The sequence below is a fragment of the Ptychodera flava genome, chromosome 15 (assembly GCF_041260155.1).
Source record: "Ptychodera flava strain L36383 chromosome 15, AS_Pfla_20210202, whole genome shotgun sequence".
Taxonomy (NCBI): Eukaryota; Metazoa; Hemichordata; class Enteropneusta; family Ptychoderidae; genus Ptychodera; species Ptychodera flava.
In genome coordinates, this window is record NC_091942.1 from 2,206,883 (window position 1) to 2,226,330 (window position 19,448).

The following is a 19,448-nucleotide window of genomic DNA, read 5'->3' on the forward strand; positions in this document are numbered from 1 at the left end:
TTTCAAAAACGATATGATATCATTTAATATCTTGAAAATAAGCGTAAAGAAATAAACCAACGGGTCTGTATGACTTGTTTACAAAGCCGATTGTTATACTTTATCGTCACAAGTCGAAGAAGCAAAGTACCTTTTGATTGCTGTGTTTCTTTTAGTCTCAGTGCCTTCATTTCGTTCAGTAAGTTCAACTGACGCACTGAGTACTCAATAATGCTTGCCTACATTTCTCAGAAGCTAACTGAGACGGTTCACACCTTACGACTTACGCGTTCGATTTCACCGGCCGAGTTCCTGCTGACCTCCCCCACATGATTCTATGATTACGGTCAAAACGCGATTGTCAGCAGTTGAAGGGCCCCGCGCAGACTTCTGAAATCCCGTAGAGGCATGAACTCATAATTGTCGTGAGAAAGTTGGAAAACTCCCGCAAATTTGATGATTAATTGTCATATAGATATGGAAAAAAGTTGTTTATGTACAGATATACAGATGACCGCGCGTCCTTCGCAGATGTTAAAAAAGGGAAATACATTTTCCAGATAAAATACAGTTCAAGATTTACGGGTTAAGCATTTTGTTTTAAAATTTGTAGAAATGTCGAACAGTATCAGCAACATTTGATGCCCATACCTTGGCAAGATAATATACAGAAATGAGACTTCAATTGAGCTTTCATTTCTGTCAATAATTTGTAATTTACGCGGTTCGTTAGCTTCTGACAGAACAGTGCCTTCAACAAACCCTCTGTAATCACCTAAGTTACTAAATAATGCAACATCGGCTTGAACTATCGGAAGCACTGCCGAATATACAAGACGTACAATCGTGTCAAATATAAGAAACATCGGCCTTAGTGTTCTTTGACGATTCTACCTTTTTGTCACGGTGTTTTGACTTGAAGTCGCGTCTCAAGTTCGACTCTTCGTGTGTCGCACATGCGCGGTAGATGTACACTCGTACAATGCTGTTTTTCCCTCACTTTGAAGATATTATACGCTGATGAAGGAAAACTGTATTACATATGGAAATACGATAACTGGGATGGATGAAATATTTTGTTTTTGTAGTCATTATCTCCAAAGATTATTCAAAATGGCCGCCGTTATTGTATAGATGGCTATGATAATACGATGCTGTAATGCATAATTTAACATAAAACCACTACTGCTGTAATTTATTCAATTCCATGGCGTCGTGGAAAATGCTGTGGACACATGTGTCCTAAAGTAAACGTATTAAATGTAATTATACTGTACTTATAGTTCCGTTTGTGAGTTGCATAGATAAAGAGATTATTTCTAAAAGGAATATTTACTGTACAGAGTGATTAGAAATTCTAAGTCCTACATCAGTATACGGCCGAATTGAGGATTATCTTCAAATCAGAATAATTACTTTGATCGATGTACCTAAAGCAGGTATCGATAACCAGTAGCAATAGAAGTAATCTAGTTTAGAGATACCCTGATAAGAGATCAAACACTGTTGCTAATTCCTACAGACGAATGTTTAATGTTGTCATTTTTTCTGTGTGATCTATTAAGTGTAAGTGTAAATGTTATACCTATGCAAGAGATAGTTAAAGGACTACAATTACAACGATTAAAATTCTTGATTCCTAAAACAACCCATAAAAAGTGCTTATTCTATGACCATGGAAGGAAATCGTTAGCTCGGTATTAAAAACATATACTTTTACTGTTTCAAAGTTCAGCCTTCATCAACAGGAAACCTATATTGATGCAATGGATAGTTATCATCTTGAAACCTTAATATTTTGGTCCCTGTCTGCAATCTTTATGCAACGCATTTTCTTACGAACAAGTGAATCTTTAGGAAACCACAGCAATGGATAGTCTACCTGAAGGCATGACATGCAAACTTACGCATCTTAATTGATGATTGGAAGTGTGTTGTTCTATTACACGTCAACAGGTGGGATGAGAGTGTTGCCCTGACGACTAAGAATTCTACGAGTTTCATTCAACTGAGAAAAAATTGGGTTTTATACGATTAATCAAACAGTGTTTGAAATAATGGAAAAGTGTTGCCCAATGTTTTCACCCAATGATTTAAAGTGTAATTCCCCTTCCCCTCCACCCCGATGACCGGCTGGAACAAGTTCTCGTCATTACTTTTCTGCGTGTGTGAAAAAGCAGCAGCCCAAAATTTAGCAAGTGCATCATAGCTTGGTAATATGGACACATGGGGGCGATCTAACGGCATTATATCATATATGCAGTACAGACCCTCACCACAGTCTTGTCTCTGTATCTCTGCTGACGTACTTATCTGTACCTTTGACGTTTTAGTGAAAACCTCTTATCAGAAAAGTGGCATATACAGGAGAAAATAAAATGGGCAAGCGAAGTCCATCAGATTCGCCCAGCACATACAGTGCTTTAGGAATCAATAAGGAGAAGCAAGACTTGTGGGACGCAATCTTCTTGACACTGATAAGGTTATAGTGTCCGGCACAAAGTTACTAATCGTGAGTGATTGAGTCTCGAAGGAAACACTCATCCTCGTGACTGTTGATTGTCACTATTATCACCCTTTGACGGCCTTTGACTTGCGACGATAACAATCTTTTTAACGAACAATAGCGATCTTGAGGGTTTGTCCGTTAATTGACTTCCTTGTAGTTTATGACGTCGACGACAAATCTTTCACAGCTGACATCAATTTGTAACGTTTCAGATTCAAAAGGTAGAGGTTCAAATCATGTATCGAAATCGTCCGCCATTGCAGTACTGACAGGATTCCATGAGTTAAGAAATTCACTTTTCTATTGTGGAGCAGGATGGCCAAATGTGTTGGCAATGATGAAGATGGTCTTGACTTTGTTAAACGGAGGCGGCAACGTACACGGGAGCGTCGCTACGCCGACTTTTCTTGACAGAACAGATAAATGTTTTGCCATCTCGAGTGGTGCACACGTTATGAATTGCCACGAACACCAAGAGTGGGACAGACATACTCAAAAACACAATACCGTACACGGCTAAGGTCGACATCCCCGATCGTCTAATTCCGCCGATCAGTGTGGTGTTGTACTCTCGTAGTATCACTTGTAATCCTGTGTAAAAATCACCGTCGGCGAAATATTCCTGACCTTGTTCGTGAATAGAGTCCAATATCGTTGTTGTTAGTATACCACCGACTAACTGGCCTGTTGCCGTGGATATCTGAAAGAAATTGAAAAGATTGACAAACTGAGTAACAGTAAATCTGAGAAAATCTGAGAAATAGTACTCAGCAGAGTCTCTCTCTCTCTCTCTCTCTCTCTCTCTCTCTCTCTCTCAGTACTCATGAACTAATCTATGGCGCACAGTAATTGTTATAGACTTTCTGTCGATCAATTTATGTCGTCCTTGTAAGTGTGAGAGACAGACAGAGACCGTGACAGACAGACAGAGAGAATGCGACAGATAGACAGACAGACTGACAGACAGATAAAAGATACGATATCAAATGGACGTAAGATAAATTGAAATTCAAGAAATCCTTAATTCATCACATGCTTAAATTTCACGCTTACTAGTAAAACGACCGAAACAAATTGACAAAAATCCAGCCATGTCGTAGATAAGTTATACGTCACAGTAAATGTTTTTGAACGATGCGCTATGCAAAGTTTATGTGAACTAAACTTCATAAGGACAATATATAGGTAAACCTACCAGCTGTGCGTCTGCATAAACAAGAAACAATTAGCAATGAGCATAACAGTTATTTTAATAATACAAAAGTTTATTCCAATTTTTGATTGTGGCGCGAATCAGCTTCATTACACGCCTCGATGTGAGTGCAAATCAGTGCATTGGTTTGAATAGGGACATCCGGGGAGTTAGCGGGCCGTGTGAACGATGTACTGACCGGCTTCCATGGCTACCAGGTCCAGCAAAGCCCTTCAACGTTTTCGGCGTCAAAGTATGCGCTTAACTCTAGATGTAAAATATCACTGCGCGCACTGCTATTTTGACTTTCGTTAAAATCTGTTTTATGATGGTCGATAATGGTAAAATTGTTTGCAAATACCCTGCATGTAACTAAATGTCATATAGTATTAACTGTGAAGAGGAATTTATTAAAAATATTTTTTACTGAATACATGGGTTTATGTGCACTTGCAGCAGGTGACAATTTGCCCTCCTGGCGTCAGGCATATTGTCACCTGCTCTCGGGCACATAAACCCATGTATTCAGGCAATAATATATAATAATGGAAATATCTGACGCTTTCAGCCCTGGTGTTCGTATCACGCCATGCATGAAACGTGAATAGATGGTGTGTTCGCTACACCTTTACTCGTCATAATGTGCCAGCGAGACAGAGAGAGATTTGAGGCTTACATGCAATTAGCATATACGTGGGCAGCATAGTGTATAATTACCCATTGAATTCTACCTTGAAATATTTTCGATCTTGACTTGACAATGTTTACTAGTATTTCCCTTCATCTGAAATACACTTCTTACTTGATTAAATTTCGATCTGTAAGTTGTAAGAAGCAGTTTACGGCATGACAGTTATAGGGTACGTTATCTTTCAAGTAGATACTTCTATAATGAATTATTTCTTACCTTGTTATCTTTCGCTGAAATAAATACCACAGCATCGTTTCCACAATGACCTAAACCCCAAAGGTCCCTCAGTAGAAACGACGCCCATCTCTTAGCCTCCTCTTGCAGGTCCTCTTCTGTTTGTTCTTCTCTGCAAAAAAAACCCGAAAGATAAAAAAGAGATGAAAGGCACTTTCGCTGACAGGAAAACAGATGTCTCAATATAGCGCATTTGCATCATTTCCGGATCAGAAGTCAGCCTATTTGACGGAAACATTCTGTGCAATACTGTGGCATTGAGCTGATTTGCGCCTCTGAACTGCAAGATTTACACTATCGCTCAAGCTTCAGTTTCCCCACTGGGAAAATGAAACTATTCTCTCTAAAAATATACAATAAAAGATAAGGGTCACGTTGCAAATTTTGGTATCGGATAAACAAATTACCTAAAATTATTGCTATATGAAACTTAAAATGGCTGCTATCAATATGTTTATTGTATCGTAAAAATTCAATGTTCATACACTTTAAAAAACAAGGCGAAAACTTCGTTTATTCCAAAAGCTTTAAAATAAGTCCGAACAAGCAGTTTACCACCAAAGTAGAAAACTTTGTGAGGCCGAATATTTGTCCTCGAAGCGTATTCTACCTGAAGAAAGCACCCTCCTCAAAAATTATTATATGTAGGTGACGTAATTTCACCACAATGTCTCCATAAGTCACACTATTTTCCACAAGAAGCAGACGCAATGGCTTATTTAAATCACTATTACATGCATGTTTCTCCAGGTAACGTGTTAGTTTGTATGTTTGTCATCAAACTAATCGTTGAAAAATGAAAGCGGTCATATAGATACACTAGGAGGACGCTGTCTGAAAGGCCGAAATTATGTGAAAATATGCAAAACGTCCCTAACAAAATGGACATTGTCGCAGAAATTATAGCAAGGTTACCATCAGCGTTTTTAGTACGCGCCTCTAAATCTGCAATGCTGAAACCACAGTCCCTCCTGTGCTTAAACCTTCGCTAAAACTTGCCCAAAGGAAACTTTAAAGGGAAACAGTCGTCGGTACTGCGCCTGTGTGTATTTTTTTTTACAAAAAATGTACTTCGTGCACGATATCTTAATGCACCTCATCATCATAGCTGTAACATTTAAATTATACGATGTAGATTATTACAGACATGTTTTAAGTTTCGTCAATCACCATCGTACCACGGATACGGCTTACATTGGTCGTATGGGTCCCATACGACCTTTGAACGCAGTTCCGACTACTTTATCCCTTTAAACCATTCTCTTAAAAATCAACAATTAAATTTAGGTGTCGCCGTGCAAATTAAAATACTTCAGAAACTGATGACCTAACATTTACCTAAACTTGAGATTCAAAATGGCCGCTATCCCCGTGTAAACTCAACGGAGTAAAATAATGTTTGGATTTTCACGGATATAAGACAGTGAAAACTTTCGTCAATCCAAGAGTTTCAAAATTAGACAAGGCAAGCGGTGGACAAGAATAGTATTATAAAAACTCCAGAGACCGAATATCTGTCCCCGAGGCGTATTCTACTACTGGTACCTGAAAACATGTTTGAATAGATCTTACAGAACATTTTAATGAACTGTCACTGAAATCGAGGAAACTATCAAGTCATGAGAGAGAGGGGGGAGGGGGGGAGGGAGAGGGGGGAGCAGAGCAAGACAATCAGAGAGACCAACAGATGGATAGAAAGATAGACAGACAGAGGGAGGGGAAATATTGGCAATGTTTGCAGCTTACATAGAGCAGCATGCTCCATTTCATTTTTTCACGATTAAATGTAGTTAATGCTTGGATAAACATATCATTAGGAAAGGGTAGAAGCTGTTGGGACAGCAGTATGGTGATATTGCTACTGTGCAAGGGTCCTCGCCGACTGACTTGCTCTGTCAAACAGCTCTTCTATATTCATTATACTGTGGTCTTCTTCGTATAATTGATGGATTCGGCAATTGACGTATCTTTGGACTCATATGATCATGTCAAGCGGCAGAGTGCATTTCCTTAATAATTAAAAAAATTATCAAAAAGAAAAGAAATCGCAAATGGTTTATAAATACTATAAACCTGAAAAAACTGCAAAGAAAATATATTGAATCGCAAGATATGACGTTATCTGAATTTAAATCTAAATGTACGAATGATTTGTGTCGTAAATCAGCTGGTTTGTCCGCCTTTTAAAGGTAACATATGAATTATACATTTGACGATAATTAATGGAGGTTGTCCTTTGTATTCATTCAGATCACGTACAGGGTCTCAATAAGGGTGTTTTCATTCGGACAAGAATGGTCATATTTCGCTTTAAGATGCGTCCTTATAACACTCAACACGTTTATTTTGTTTCAGCTAATGCTCCTCGTCTAAACACACAGGAGAATTTTAGCCAATTTTGAACGGACGTGTTCCGAAACAAGTGGTTTGAATGTGTGATAAACAGTCGTAAATGTGTTCAGAGAGACATACGAAGATATTTTTTCCGTTTAAAAGTGGTAAAATTTACCGTCGTTTATGCTTTAAATGGTTTGCTCGAAAAGCAGCAATTCACAGAATCTCCACTAACAAAAGGCAGTCTCGCGAGACTTCATCGGATAGGTAAACACTCCTACAATATTAAGACACTACTGATTCCCCCGATCTGTGGATGACTTTTTACGAACAAATTCTGTTTTCGCAAAGTCGCGATGAAATCCCTAGCCACTGTTTGCCCTAAACTTACATCTGTGTGGGCTCTCTCTCTCTCTCTCTCTCTCTCTCTCTCTCTCTCTCTCTCTCTCTCTCAATTGATCAAACACAGTTTCACTATGCATACGCCTATCGATCAAACTTCGTATTCGCTTTCAAGGTCATTCATTAACAATAATTCCAAATGCTCATTCGTATTGAATAACTGTAAAAATTGCCAAAACGACTGAGGAGGTTTCCAAAACGGCTCTGCTCCTTATGAACAATTTAACAGAACACGCACATTTGATCGCATTCATCAACATCCGTGGGTGTGTTTGTTTGAGAAACGGTGGTTGTGGAACAATCGCAGAGTATGACATTAAGCCAGGGACTTTCAGTCGAATAAGAAAATGCATTTTAGTCTCTTATCGGACATAACGATCAAATCCCAAGCATGAGAAATAATTTATATTCCATGATACATCAAGGAGTCTTTATCGTTTCCAGTAACCTTGTGGATACACAGCAAGAGAGTAAGTGAGCAGTTTGAATCGCTCCCTTTGGGTGTCTTGAGGCAAATTTCACATTTTATGAGGAGGCTATCTGAATATAATCCACTCTGTATATCCGTCGCTAGGTTTTATTAATTGCATTAAACAATAACACAGAACTTAACATTGTTACTGAATAAACACATATAATATCTCCGGGCAATCAGTGCGTTTTCTGGACGCCGCAGCCCGACAAAAGCTTGTTATGATAAAATTAAATTTGTTAACATAGGGAGAAAAATAATTTTGTTTTCTATAAATTGGTGTATTTAAACTGGTGATGTCATGTATCTTACGTCAAACTTCTGGAAATCGATAAAAGAGAAATCAATTTCGGAGTTGTGCGTCAACTACCGTCAAATCAAAATATTTGCAGTACTTTTCGTTCAATAGGAGGCCACACAGTTCACGTCAAACCTAAAACTAGCTGTTTACGATATTAGAATGCTACATGACCCAAATAGTTGAAGCAGAGTTACAAGTTTATTGCTCTGCAAACAAACCTCATCAAATACATACTCAGTGATTGCGGTCATAATGTCCGGTTCTAGGATAGTAACCCCCGGAAATCTACCCATCAGACACCGTTACCATATTCCAAACTGAAGTCCCAACTGGTGGGTAGAAAAACATCCTGGTGGTTACTGTACAGGGGGTAGCCATCCTCGTACCTAATGTGGTCCCTTGTCATGTTCTATTCTATCACGGTTGTTTGCGCTGGATCTGACAAGCAATACAAATTACTTCCAGCAGCTCTGTACACACTCAGACAGACACATTTTCTTATAGTTTTCCGGCACATTACGCCGAAATCGATTTTTCGGAGATTTTGCTCGTAATAGCTATGTGTAAACTTTCAGCAGTTTGCAGTTTGTGAGGAATTGTCCCTCTTTGCGCAACAAAAGTGCAGTGCAACAAAATCTAGCGTGTCTCATATTACGTTTGAAATAAATTACGTCTAACTATGCATATATCACAGATCTCTGTTTAAGCAATAAACCAAACCGAGCGACGGTATACCACGAGATTTTGACCAGTTATCGACCTATTTGCACGAGTGATAGCGAGTGCATAATGGAGTGAGCTGTCAAAACCGAGTGGTATACCCATTGCTCGGGTGATTTATTGCTATTATATCATAACAGTATATTGAAATTCTGGCATGGAACGTTTTAAAGGGAAACTTTCTCTTGCTTAGATCTCGAGCGTGTTACAACCGTTCTATACCGCGAATATAACACGGTTATTTTCTCGTCTCTACCAATCAGATCGCAGTATTTGCGCCTAGTATTAATAAGGAATGGACCATTTGGGAGTTGGTCGAAAATGGTGAAAATCTGCGGGGGGAAGGGGGTGTCGGCCGGCAAAAATTAGGAGTTCTGGGAAAAGTTTGTACGCTACAAAATTTCAGAAAAAAGTTGCACTTATTTTTAACCCGAAAAGAGTTATCGGAATTCTCTCCACCAGTACAAAAATCGATGATACCGTTTCGGCGAGCAACCAAGTCAGTGAGAGAAAGTTAAATATTCCCTACAATGGCTCTGCAGCCCTGTCAGATGTTTGACATTTGAGGAGTAAGCACGTGCGCGGGGTCCCGATACAGCTACGTGATTGCTAATCAAATCCATACAATTCGTAGGAAAAATTGCCATCTGCATCCGATACTTTACAACAAGCCCCTAAGACATTAAAAATGCCTAATCTTATAAAAACTAAACCAGATTAAAGCACGACTGCTTGAATGTTGTAATTATGTTTCATTGTTTCAAGCCGTGGAATACTTTTCAGTCTTGCATCAGATTGCATATTCATGAATTTATCACGGTACCTAAAACAATGCCACCAACAAAGTTTTTTTTTCATACCGTCAGTGCTGCGTCGGTTCCTGGACAAGGTTTACCATGCATTTAACGGTCCTATTATCCCAACGGATCTTACAGTTTACATTTTTAGAGAAGAAAGTATTGGTAATCTGATCAGCTACCTTTTACCGTGGAATGAGAACAGCAGAATAACATTCACTACACAAGTTCACTGCAACAGCGCATGCGTGCTGGTATAGAAATTATTGTCAGTGTTACCACGTACACCTGGCTCATCGGTCGTAAATTGCGAGTTCACATGTATATGCACGGGAGAATTCACTTAGTTCAAGGTCATCTCTGGTGCTGGCATTGGCGGAACTGAAACGATACATTTTTGAATGTAACTACATTTCACAATTTCAGAAAGTATTTCCAGTAAAGCTACTCTACCGATTTTGTTTTGAAAATCGACACTCAACAATTCACAGTGTTTTCAAAGTCTGTGATTTCTTTATCACGCAGTATTTTAATCACACCTCGAGCACTATGATATCATAATATGACAGCGCACAAATGGAAAGTTTCCCGGTGATCGCCATGACTGGAGTGGCATTTATAATACGTAATTTACACCGAGTTTCATGTTTTCTCCCATCCATTCCAGGTTACTTCATCCTTCATTCCACGGCAGGGGCGTTTAAGCATGCCTAAACACGGCAAAGAAACATATCCTGTTTAGGTGTTAAGCACATTTTCCGTAAGGCTGACCAATATTTTCAGTTGACTGATCTGAGTAGCAACTCACCAAGAAAACACTTCAAAGCGAGGCTCAATACTATATCAGTCTGTGATTAGCTTTTTAATTAATATTTGTCTCGCCGGAAACCTTGCAGAAGTTGAAAGGAACAGGATATTTTCTCCGTGATAATTTCGTTGCATGGGCTTTTAAAAGAAAACAGTAAGTGTACTTGCAGTTTTAATGCCATTTAGTCAGGCAACCAAATTTTTTTTGAATAAAAGCAACCTACAAAATGCTAAAGTTTTTTTCCAGTGGATTAGAAAGACAAAATTGATCGGACTAAAAATGAGTAAAAATCAAAATTACCTAATATAACCTTTAACTGCAATGAAAACAACGCAAAATTGACACAGGTGCAGTATATTTTTACGGATTAAAAACACTAAACGGATAAACTATCAACATGGATACCATTGATCTTTGGATGCATCACACATATCAATGCATATCACATCACACATATCAATGCATATCACATCATACATATCAATGCATATCACATCACACATATCAATGCATATCACATCACACATATCAATGCATATCACATCATACATATCAATGTATATCGCATCAAACATATCAATGTATATCACATCACACATATCAATGCATATCACATCACACATATCAATGCCTATCACATCACACATATCAATGCCTATCACATCACACATATCAATGCCTATCACATCACACATATCAATGCCTATCACATCACACATATCAATGCATATCACATCATGCATATCAATGCATATCACATCATGCATATCAATGCATATCACATCATGCATATCAATGCATATCACATCACACGTATCAATTCCCATCACATCACACATATCAATGCCTATCACATCACACATATCAATGCCTATCACATCACACATATCAATGCCTATCACATCACACATATCAATGCATATCACATCATACATATCAATGCATATCACATCATGCATATCAATGCATATCACATCATGCATATCAATGCATATCGCATCACACATATCAATGTATATCACATCACACATATCAATGTATATCACATCACACATATCAATCCATATCACATCACACATATCAATGCCCATCACATCACACATATCAATGCCTATCACATCATTCATATCAATGCCTATCACATCATACATATCAATGCCTATCACATCATACATATCAATGCATATCACACCATGCATATCAATGCATATCACATCATGCATATCAATGCCTATCACATCCCACATATCAATGTATATCACATCACAGATACCAATGCATATCACATACATATCAATGCCTATCATATCACAGATATCAATGCCTATCATATCACAGATACCAATGCATATCACATCATACATATCAATGCCTATCACATCATGCATATCAATGCCTATCACATCACACATATCAATGCATATCACATAACACATATCAATGCCTATCGCATCACACATATCAATGTATATCACATCACAGATACCAATGCATATCACATCATAGATATCAATGCCTATCATATCACACATATCAATGCCTATCACATCATACATATCAATGCATATCACATCATGCATACCAATGCCTATCACATCATACATATTAATGCATATCACATCATGCATATCAATGCCTTTTCATATCAGACATGTCAATGCATATCACATCATGCATATCAATGCCTATCACATCATACATATTGATGCCTATCACATCATACATATCAATGCCTATCACATCACACATATCAATGCCTATCACATCATACATATCAATGCCTATCACATCATACATATCAATGCCTATCACATCACACATATCAATGCCTATCACATCATACATATCAATGCATATCACATCATGCATACCAATATGTATTATAATAGCCCAAACATGGGACTATGTGCCCGAGGGTAGGTGACCATTTGCCCGACGTAAAGAGGGCAAATGGTCTCCTGCCCCGAGGGTACATAGTCCCTTGTTTGGGCTATAATGTTTTTATTACATGCCTCTCTTACTCAGTTTGCACCAAAAATATTTACGTTTATTGGCAAATTATAGTCAAATGCTTTATTTTCATTTTAGACGAAAAACTATTAAAAACAGAACGATTTTCATCATCGACTGGCGCATTGATATATTTAAACTACTGTTATGCGGTTTATCAATATTTTTATACGAAATTTTCCAAAAACTGGATTTTCTGTGCAAAACATGAAATTTCAAGACTGTTACGTCCAAAACTTTTCAAGTTGAAAATAGTTCCGGTTCACTTTCAGTCCAGTGATGACTATGCGGCCCGCGACGTCATCGGCGAGTTACCATTGAATCCTATGGAGCGCGCGACGTTCGATATACGAGGCATGCAATAATGCCTATCACATCATACATATTAATGCATATCACATCATACATATCAATGCCTATCACATCAGACATGTCAATGCATATCACATCATGCATATCAATGCCTATCACATCATACATATTGATGACTATCACATCATACATATCAATGCATATCACATCATGCATATCAATGCATATCACATCACACATATCAATGCATATCACATCACACATATCAATGCATATCACATCACAAATGTCAATGCACATCACAATGAATGTATATCGCATCACACACATCAATGGATATCACATATCAATGTGCATACTGAAGGAAGAAAAATTTCATGCGGCCGTCTTGGTCACATGATCAAAATGGATTTTAATATGATATTGTTCTGAAACCAATTTTCTGAAAAGTCAAAACGTCAAAAATGTATCATATTGGAAACTTGCTATTTTGTAACATTAGTGAACATTTTCAACGCACCAAACATTGAAAGTTCCCGGTGTAAGGTGGTTCATGGCCTTCAAACTGATTTTCTAAACGCTTTACGCATACCCTTCTGAAAGTATCGACTCTTATGAAAAGCATAACGGGAAACAAGTATTTCTGATGCATTTTCATTCTCTAGTACACTCTTGGCGAAGTTAAATTAGTGATTTTTGTGATATATCCATGTGATGTGTTCGCGGTGTCAGGGTTTAAGTTGAGAAGAAGCTACAATGTGCATTTTTATGCATGAATTGCGAAGAGGGTTCTGTCTTCCTGAAGCTGGCGACGTCGGGTTTCCATTTCAACAGTGCACAATTCTAGTAGAGTGAAGTCTCGTGAGACTGCTACAGTTTAACGTTACTTATCCAATAAAATCGTATAACACACAGGTGCAAGACGGGAAAAAACCTGGAATGTGATCTTTCTATTCTCCTGATAAGACCATTCAAGCATAAATGATCCCTGTCGATCTAAGCAATAGGTGTAAGATGGAATGACAATTAGTGCAACACACAAGGAAATAATGGAGAAATTCGACGCTTACTGTATTTTCAGCGTGGGGATCATTTTGTTGACAATCGCGATGCCTATAACGAAGCCCGAGAACTCTTCTTTACTGTCAGTCTCGACGCCGGTTAGGCACGGTCTACAGATACACGCTGTGACTCTGCGTATTTCTTCCAAGTCTTTTTCCAGTAAGTCGGCTACGAGGCATTAGGAGAGGAAAAATAAAAAAATATGAGTTGTTAGCAACACTGGTTATTAGTATTTTGAATCTTAAATGAAAGACATTTCCACTTTTTTTCTCTCTGGTTTAATTCCACTTCCCCGGAGATGAGTGTCTCGAGAATCGTTCCCATGGCAACAAAGATCGATCTCATCATGAATAAATGATGACAGGTCGTGAGGAAGACTCATTGAAGGAGTGTTTCATCGAACGCACTTGTGTAATAAGCACCCGGATATTGGGTTTCATTGAACAAATTCAGGGTTGTTTCTTTTACCCTTGCATCAAAATCAACATGGTATAGTGAGTATCGGTACAATTTTTAATCATGATACGGATTGTGCGTAAAAGTTTGCCAATTCATGATCACTGAAGCCATTAAACTATAACTCATTGGCAATTTTGTCTGGTTTTATGACCGAAAATGACGTAAAAGTTGTTTACAACGTCTTTTTGATACATTCTTGTATCATTAACGTTACCCAAGCCTGTGTATATACACCCCCTCCCCCCCCCCCAAGGAGGAGGAGGGGAAGATGAGACAACGTCTGTCAAATATTTTCTGGAGAACTAGTCCGTCCGCCGTCGAATTAAAAGTAAACTTGAAACAGCAAAAATAAAACTGTGACGACAAGAACAATATTTTCAGGTATTGGTAAGCTTGCGATAAAAGAGACAGCGGTAAGGCTGGCGGGGGGTTGGGGTTGATACAATTGGAACACGGTGTGATGACAAAGTTCCACTACAATCGGCAAACATGTCAGGCATTACATGTTTACGAGTCGAGTACCTCTTGTAACATACTTATTTCTTAAAAGGACTTGTTTCCTGTAAGTGACAATGTATGATTGATGAGTTCAACGGACCTCATTCTTGGAAACGTGCATGAAAATGCTGAAAGACTCAAGAGCTGGAAAACGACATCCTTTGTGACTTGCAGATAGTGAACACTGCGAGGGAAGGCATTTCGCGTTTTGTAAACTGGATTTGCGCTGAAAGCAGTTCGGAAAGGTCGATTTCCTTCGCTCTTTTGAAAGTCGCATCAGTCAAGGGTCGCGTATCCCGGTAAACACGAACTAACAAGGTGAACATTACCCTTCAACTCTATCGAATTTTGCAAGACTGTGTATCCATAGACGCGGGGTCACAGTGTACGTCATACTGCTCCAGGTTGCTTTACAAATTGGTGAAGTTTAGTGTGTTCATCCGAGTGATCTTGATATTGCAACTCGTGTACAGTTCTAGCTGTTTGCCTTGTACTCTACATATAAACGTCTATTTATCGAGTTCAAATTATTTTTGTTCGGATTTTGAAAACAAATGCTGACATAATGGCCGACAGCTGCATTAAAGGGACAAAGTCGGCCATTTTTCATGAATTTTGTTTGATGCGAGATACTACTTAGATTGTTTGACATGTTGAAAGATACTGAATGAATGGGTGATCATGCATATATTCTACCCCGGTTTTAGAAAAATTAAATGCAACCATCGCGAAAATGAATTAATGGTCATGACCATTGATTCATATCGCGATGGTTTCATGTATCGTGTCTAAAACCGGGGTCGAATATATGCATGGTCACCCATTCATTCAGTATCTTTCAACATGTCAAACAATATAAGTAGTATCTCGCATTAAACAAAATTCATGAAAAATGGCCTACTTTGTCCCTTTAATGAATAATATAATTCCAGAAGACAATAGGCAAAGATGTGCCGGAGTCAATTGTGAGATGAATCCAAAATGTCCATGCCATGAAGCATTCTGTAAAATGAAATCAGAAACAGTCGTATTGTCCTGCTGAGACAGTGGGTATAATTAATCAACGGAAGTATGGCTGATACGTCATCGACCAGCTTTGCAATGTGTTGTCTTTAGTGATTTGAAACCATGGCGACGTTGCTATGGCACCGCCAAAAAATCGATTTATTTGAAGATTGTCGTAGCAACAAAGAAGTGCGCATTTTCACGTAGTATTGGTTTATGTCTGACGTTCAGCGCGCTAGAAACGCGGTGGAAGTTGTGCTACCGGGTCGTTGCATCTTAGCGATAGAGAGGATGCGATTCGAATGAGATTCAAGTGACATCTGCACTCCGTAATTCTCTACAGAATGATATCTTGAATGCGTCTACGTCTTAACGCGTGCGTTGTCGCTAAATTAACATGGCATTTCACTTCAAATAGCACTTTTCTGTCTTCTTAATGAATTAACATAATGTTTGATTTTGTTTGATATGCCATTTGACATATTAGAAGCTGTCTGAAGTGGCATCTTTATTAAATTCGGAATTAATGCCGTCCCATTTTGCATCAACATTGCTATTCCCAGGAGTCATCGCAACAATCGTTTGACAAAGTATAGCTAGTCTCATTGTGTTGATTGTTCCAAAAACATATTTAATAATATACTGATCGGATTACACGGATTCATCGTACAGAAAACGCAAATCTTTTGTGCCTCACATCTTGAAAAATTAGAACCGACGTAATAAGCGAGTTACAATCAAATCATGTTTTTTAGGGCTGCAGTGAATTAATTCAGCCAAGACCTGTCTACAGGGGATCCTACATCGATCAAGTCAAGGAAGATAGTTCTGTGATCATCTTTAGGTCAAACTGAAGACGTCATCTCCAGGTCAAACTGAAGACGCCCGTACACAATTCCCAAAACGCATTTCTAGAATTTCGTACGTTTTCGTCGTCGACAAATCTGTTCTTTTTATTTTTTGTGTTAGTGGCACATGTATTTATTGGTAGATCTTTTGCAGCGTTTACCGAACAGAATCGGGGCCTTCATTGTTTTTTCCCGTGGCTTTCACTTTTTTGTGTCGACGGTGCGTGTCAATGAGTGTTTCGAAACTGATTTTTCTCACGATTTCGTCGCATGTAATTACAGTTGACCGTGAAAACAAGACACTGCGGAAACATCGTCCTGAGCAAATGACATGATGAAATACAACGTACACAGAGCATCGTTTATGTCAAGAATCAAATACGAATTGAAGCCCGCTTTCTCGACAGTAAGATTAATATCATCCTTGCATCGGTCGCTGTTCGCTTATGGAAAAATGTATTTTGACTCAAAAAATAAAACTTTCTTGCTATTTATACATAATACAGGTGGAAGGACATCTTTTAAGGCTCGTGTTTATTATTTCAAACTACAATATATTGTGATGTGTTTATTTTAAGCACTGATGACGTCAATGCATCGCACTCATTTAAAATACAGCAACGTTACTTTGATATCAGAATAATTAAGTGTTCTACGTGAAGTGTTTTTCCGAAGTCTAATTTTTATTGTGGTCGTGTACGCTTTGAGTCAGGTGTCTACGGGATTCTCGAGGAGAATAATTCAATATTTATGAACTCAAGACTTTGCGCGCGTTTCCGTGTTATGAATATCAAAATGTTTGCACAGACAATGGGGTAATGAAACGGGAAAAGTGGCGCCGAACACAGCAAAGTGGAAATTAGCTGTATGATGGCTGTTGCCCAAAGTAACATGTACGTGTTTGTGTGGGACGTTTGTGATGAAGTGAAGACAACCGCCGATTCTACAGTATGTCACGACAAGCGAATATGCAGAAAATACAGCTGGCCATTTTTTATTAATATCGTTCGTTAAGACATATATATGCATTTTTGTACCAATTATATACTGAATTTCGCGAATGATATTCTCCGAATTAACTTATTGTCTTGAGTCCATTGCGTGCCCAACGCTTTTCATTGCCTGTTGAGCAAGAAGCATGTTTACATGTGTCTGTTGACATCCCCACAGTATGTCAGGAGTTTATCTCGACTATGATTGCTATGCAATTTGTTCAGTGATAAAAAAAAATGCTGTACATCATCGGGTTAAGTATAACGTTGCCATATCAGGTTACTGAGAATGCCCTGCTGTGCACTGCGTATCCCAGCCATCACTGCATACTCAGTATTGAACAGTACACAGCCGGGATATTCTATGTTTGCAAAACCAATAAATTTCATTGAAATTATCATTTTGTTTGTAAAGCCATAAAGATTTATATATAGTCTAGCCGCGGAGTACAATTTAATTTATTTGGAAACGGACAAACCTTCCTCCATCGTTAACACTCCATTGGGATCACATATATAGGACACATTACCGCCACGGCCGCAGTGTATTGAACCGTCCAATGTTTGTGGATTTGGGTAGAGTTGCTTAATCCATTCCTGACCATCTCTTATTCCCATCCACGGTCGATAGCCACTTCCTTTCCTTGCAATCTGGCTACTGTTACGTCCTGATCCGCTTACAACAGTCAAAAATATTGCTAGAAGAAAAACAGTGGAATTAACCCTCCTGAAACTCATTTTTTCCACTTCTGAACGTACTACCATCTCCCCCGTCGATATTCCTTACTCCTCCGTCGAGTGTACTTTCACGGTTCTTTTGTCCTGCCTTCAGAGCTTCTCCGTGGGAACTGATACAAGGGACATCGTTTCGGCCGTGTTCGCGACGACAGCTTGTCATTCAACTGCGTGGAGGTGTTAGTTTACAGTGTCGACACCGACAGTGAGACACTATGCCCTGAACGATGCACTGCGTAGAACGAGACAGGCAGGTCACGAAAAGTATCGAAGTCGGCGAGCTGAGCTCAGAGAACGTGCATTGACAAAGGGGATCTACGGCACAGTAGGCTTGCAACAGTACATCCCGCTGTCGCCACGTGACCGCGATGAGAGAACACTTTGTATCTGCTCCAATGGTAGGCCTCCCGATGAAGGTATTACCTGGCGCACTTGATGTATGTCCTATGTGAACGCGCGGCTCGCATTTCGAGGAGAGATCTCGATCACAACGTCAAGAGCATTTGAAGCCACCTACGTCTGGATGTTTCCCCGGAATACTTCCCGGAATATTATCAGACTGTTTATGCCTTCACGGTGACACCATCGTGACCGAAGTAATCATGGTGAACAGAACAAAACATTGACAAGAGACTCCCAGAGTTAGCCTGGGGATCACAACCAAGCCTCAGTAAACTGAACTGAAAGAAAAGAACCTTTAACGCCATGATTATTTTCGGATGTTGATTTTTATTGAACGCACACAGAGCACGTTGAAATGGACGAAGGTAACATTTGAAATATTTTCTATCGTTCCTTTCCGTCAAGCATATTTTAAGCGCGAAGTGTTAAAAAGCCACGTCAACGTATTAAATATAATAATACCCCTTTACGCCTTAAAGCAAACCGGGGTATACTGTGTAGTTACCAGCGACGTCAATTTTCGGATACCAAGTACTGACCTCGATTTTAGAATCCGCGGTGTGGTTTGATAACATCGATTGTGAACGTTCGTCACACATCACCAAGGCAACCAATCACTGGGAGCAGGCCGCTGTGTTGTCATGGAAACATAGTTACGTACGGTTCGTTTCCCAAATTTAAAAGGT

At 38.9% G+C, this 19,448-nt stretch overlaps 1 protein-coding gene across 1 annotated transcript; it reads right to left on the minus strand.

Moving 5' to 3' along the window:
- Window positions 1–976: 976 nt before the first annotated feature.
- LOC139150845 (uncharacterized) lies at window positions 977–19,048 on the minus strand. The gene is made up of 4 exons (XM_070723259.1): window positions 18,105–19,048; window positions 13,832–13,991; window positions 4,588–4,717; window positions 977–3,188 (listed from the first exon to the last, which is right to left on the minus strand). The coding sequence occupies exons 1-4, from the start codon at window positions 18,388–18,390 to the stop codon at window positions 2,847–2,849; spliced, it is 918 nt and encodes a 305-aa protein (XP_070579360.1). The 5' UTR covers window positions 18,391–19,048; the 3' UTR covers window positions 977–2,846.
- Between the last annotated feature and the right edge of the window lie 400 nt (window positions 19,049–19,448).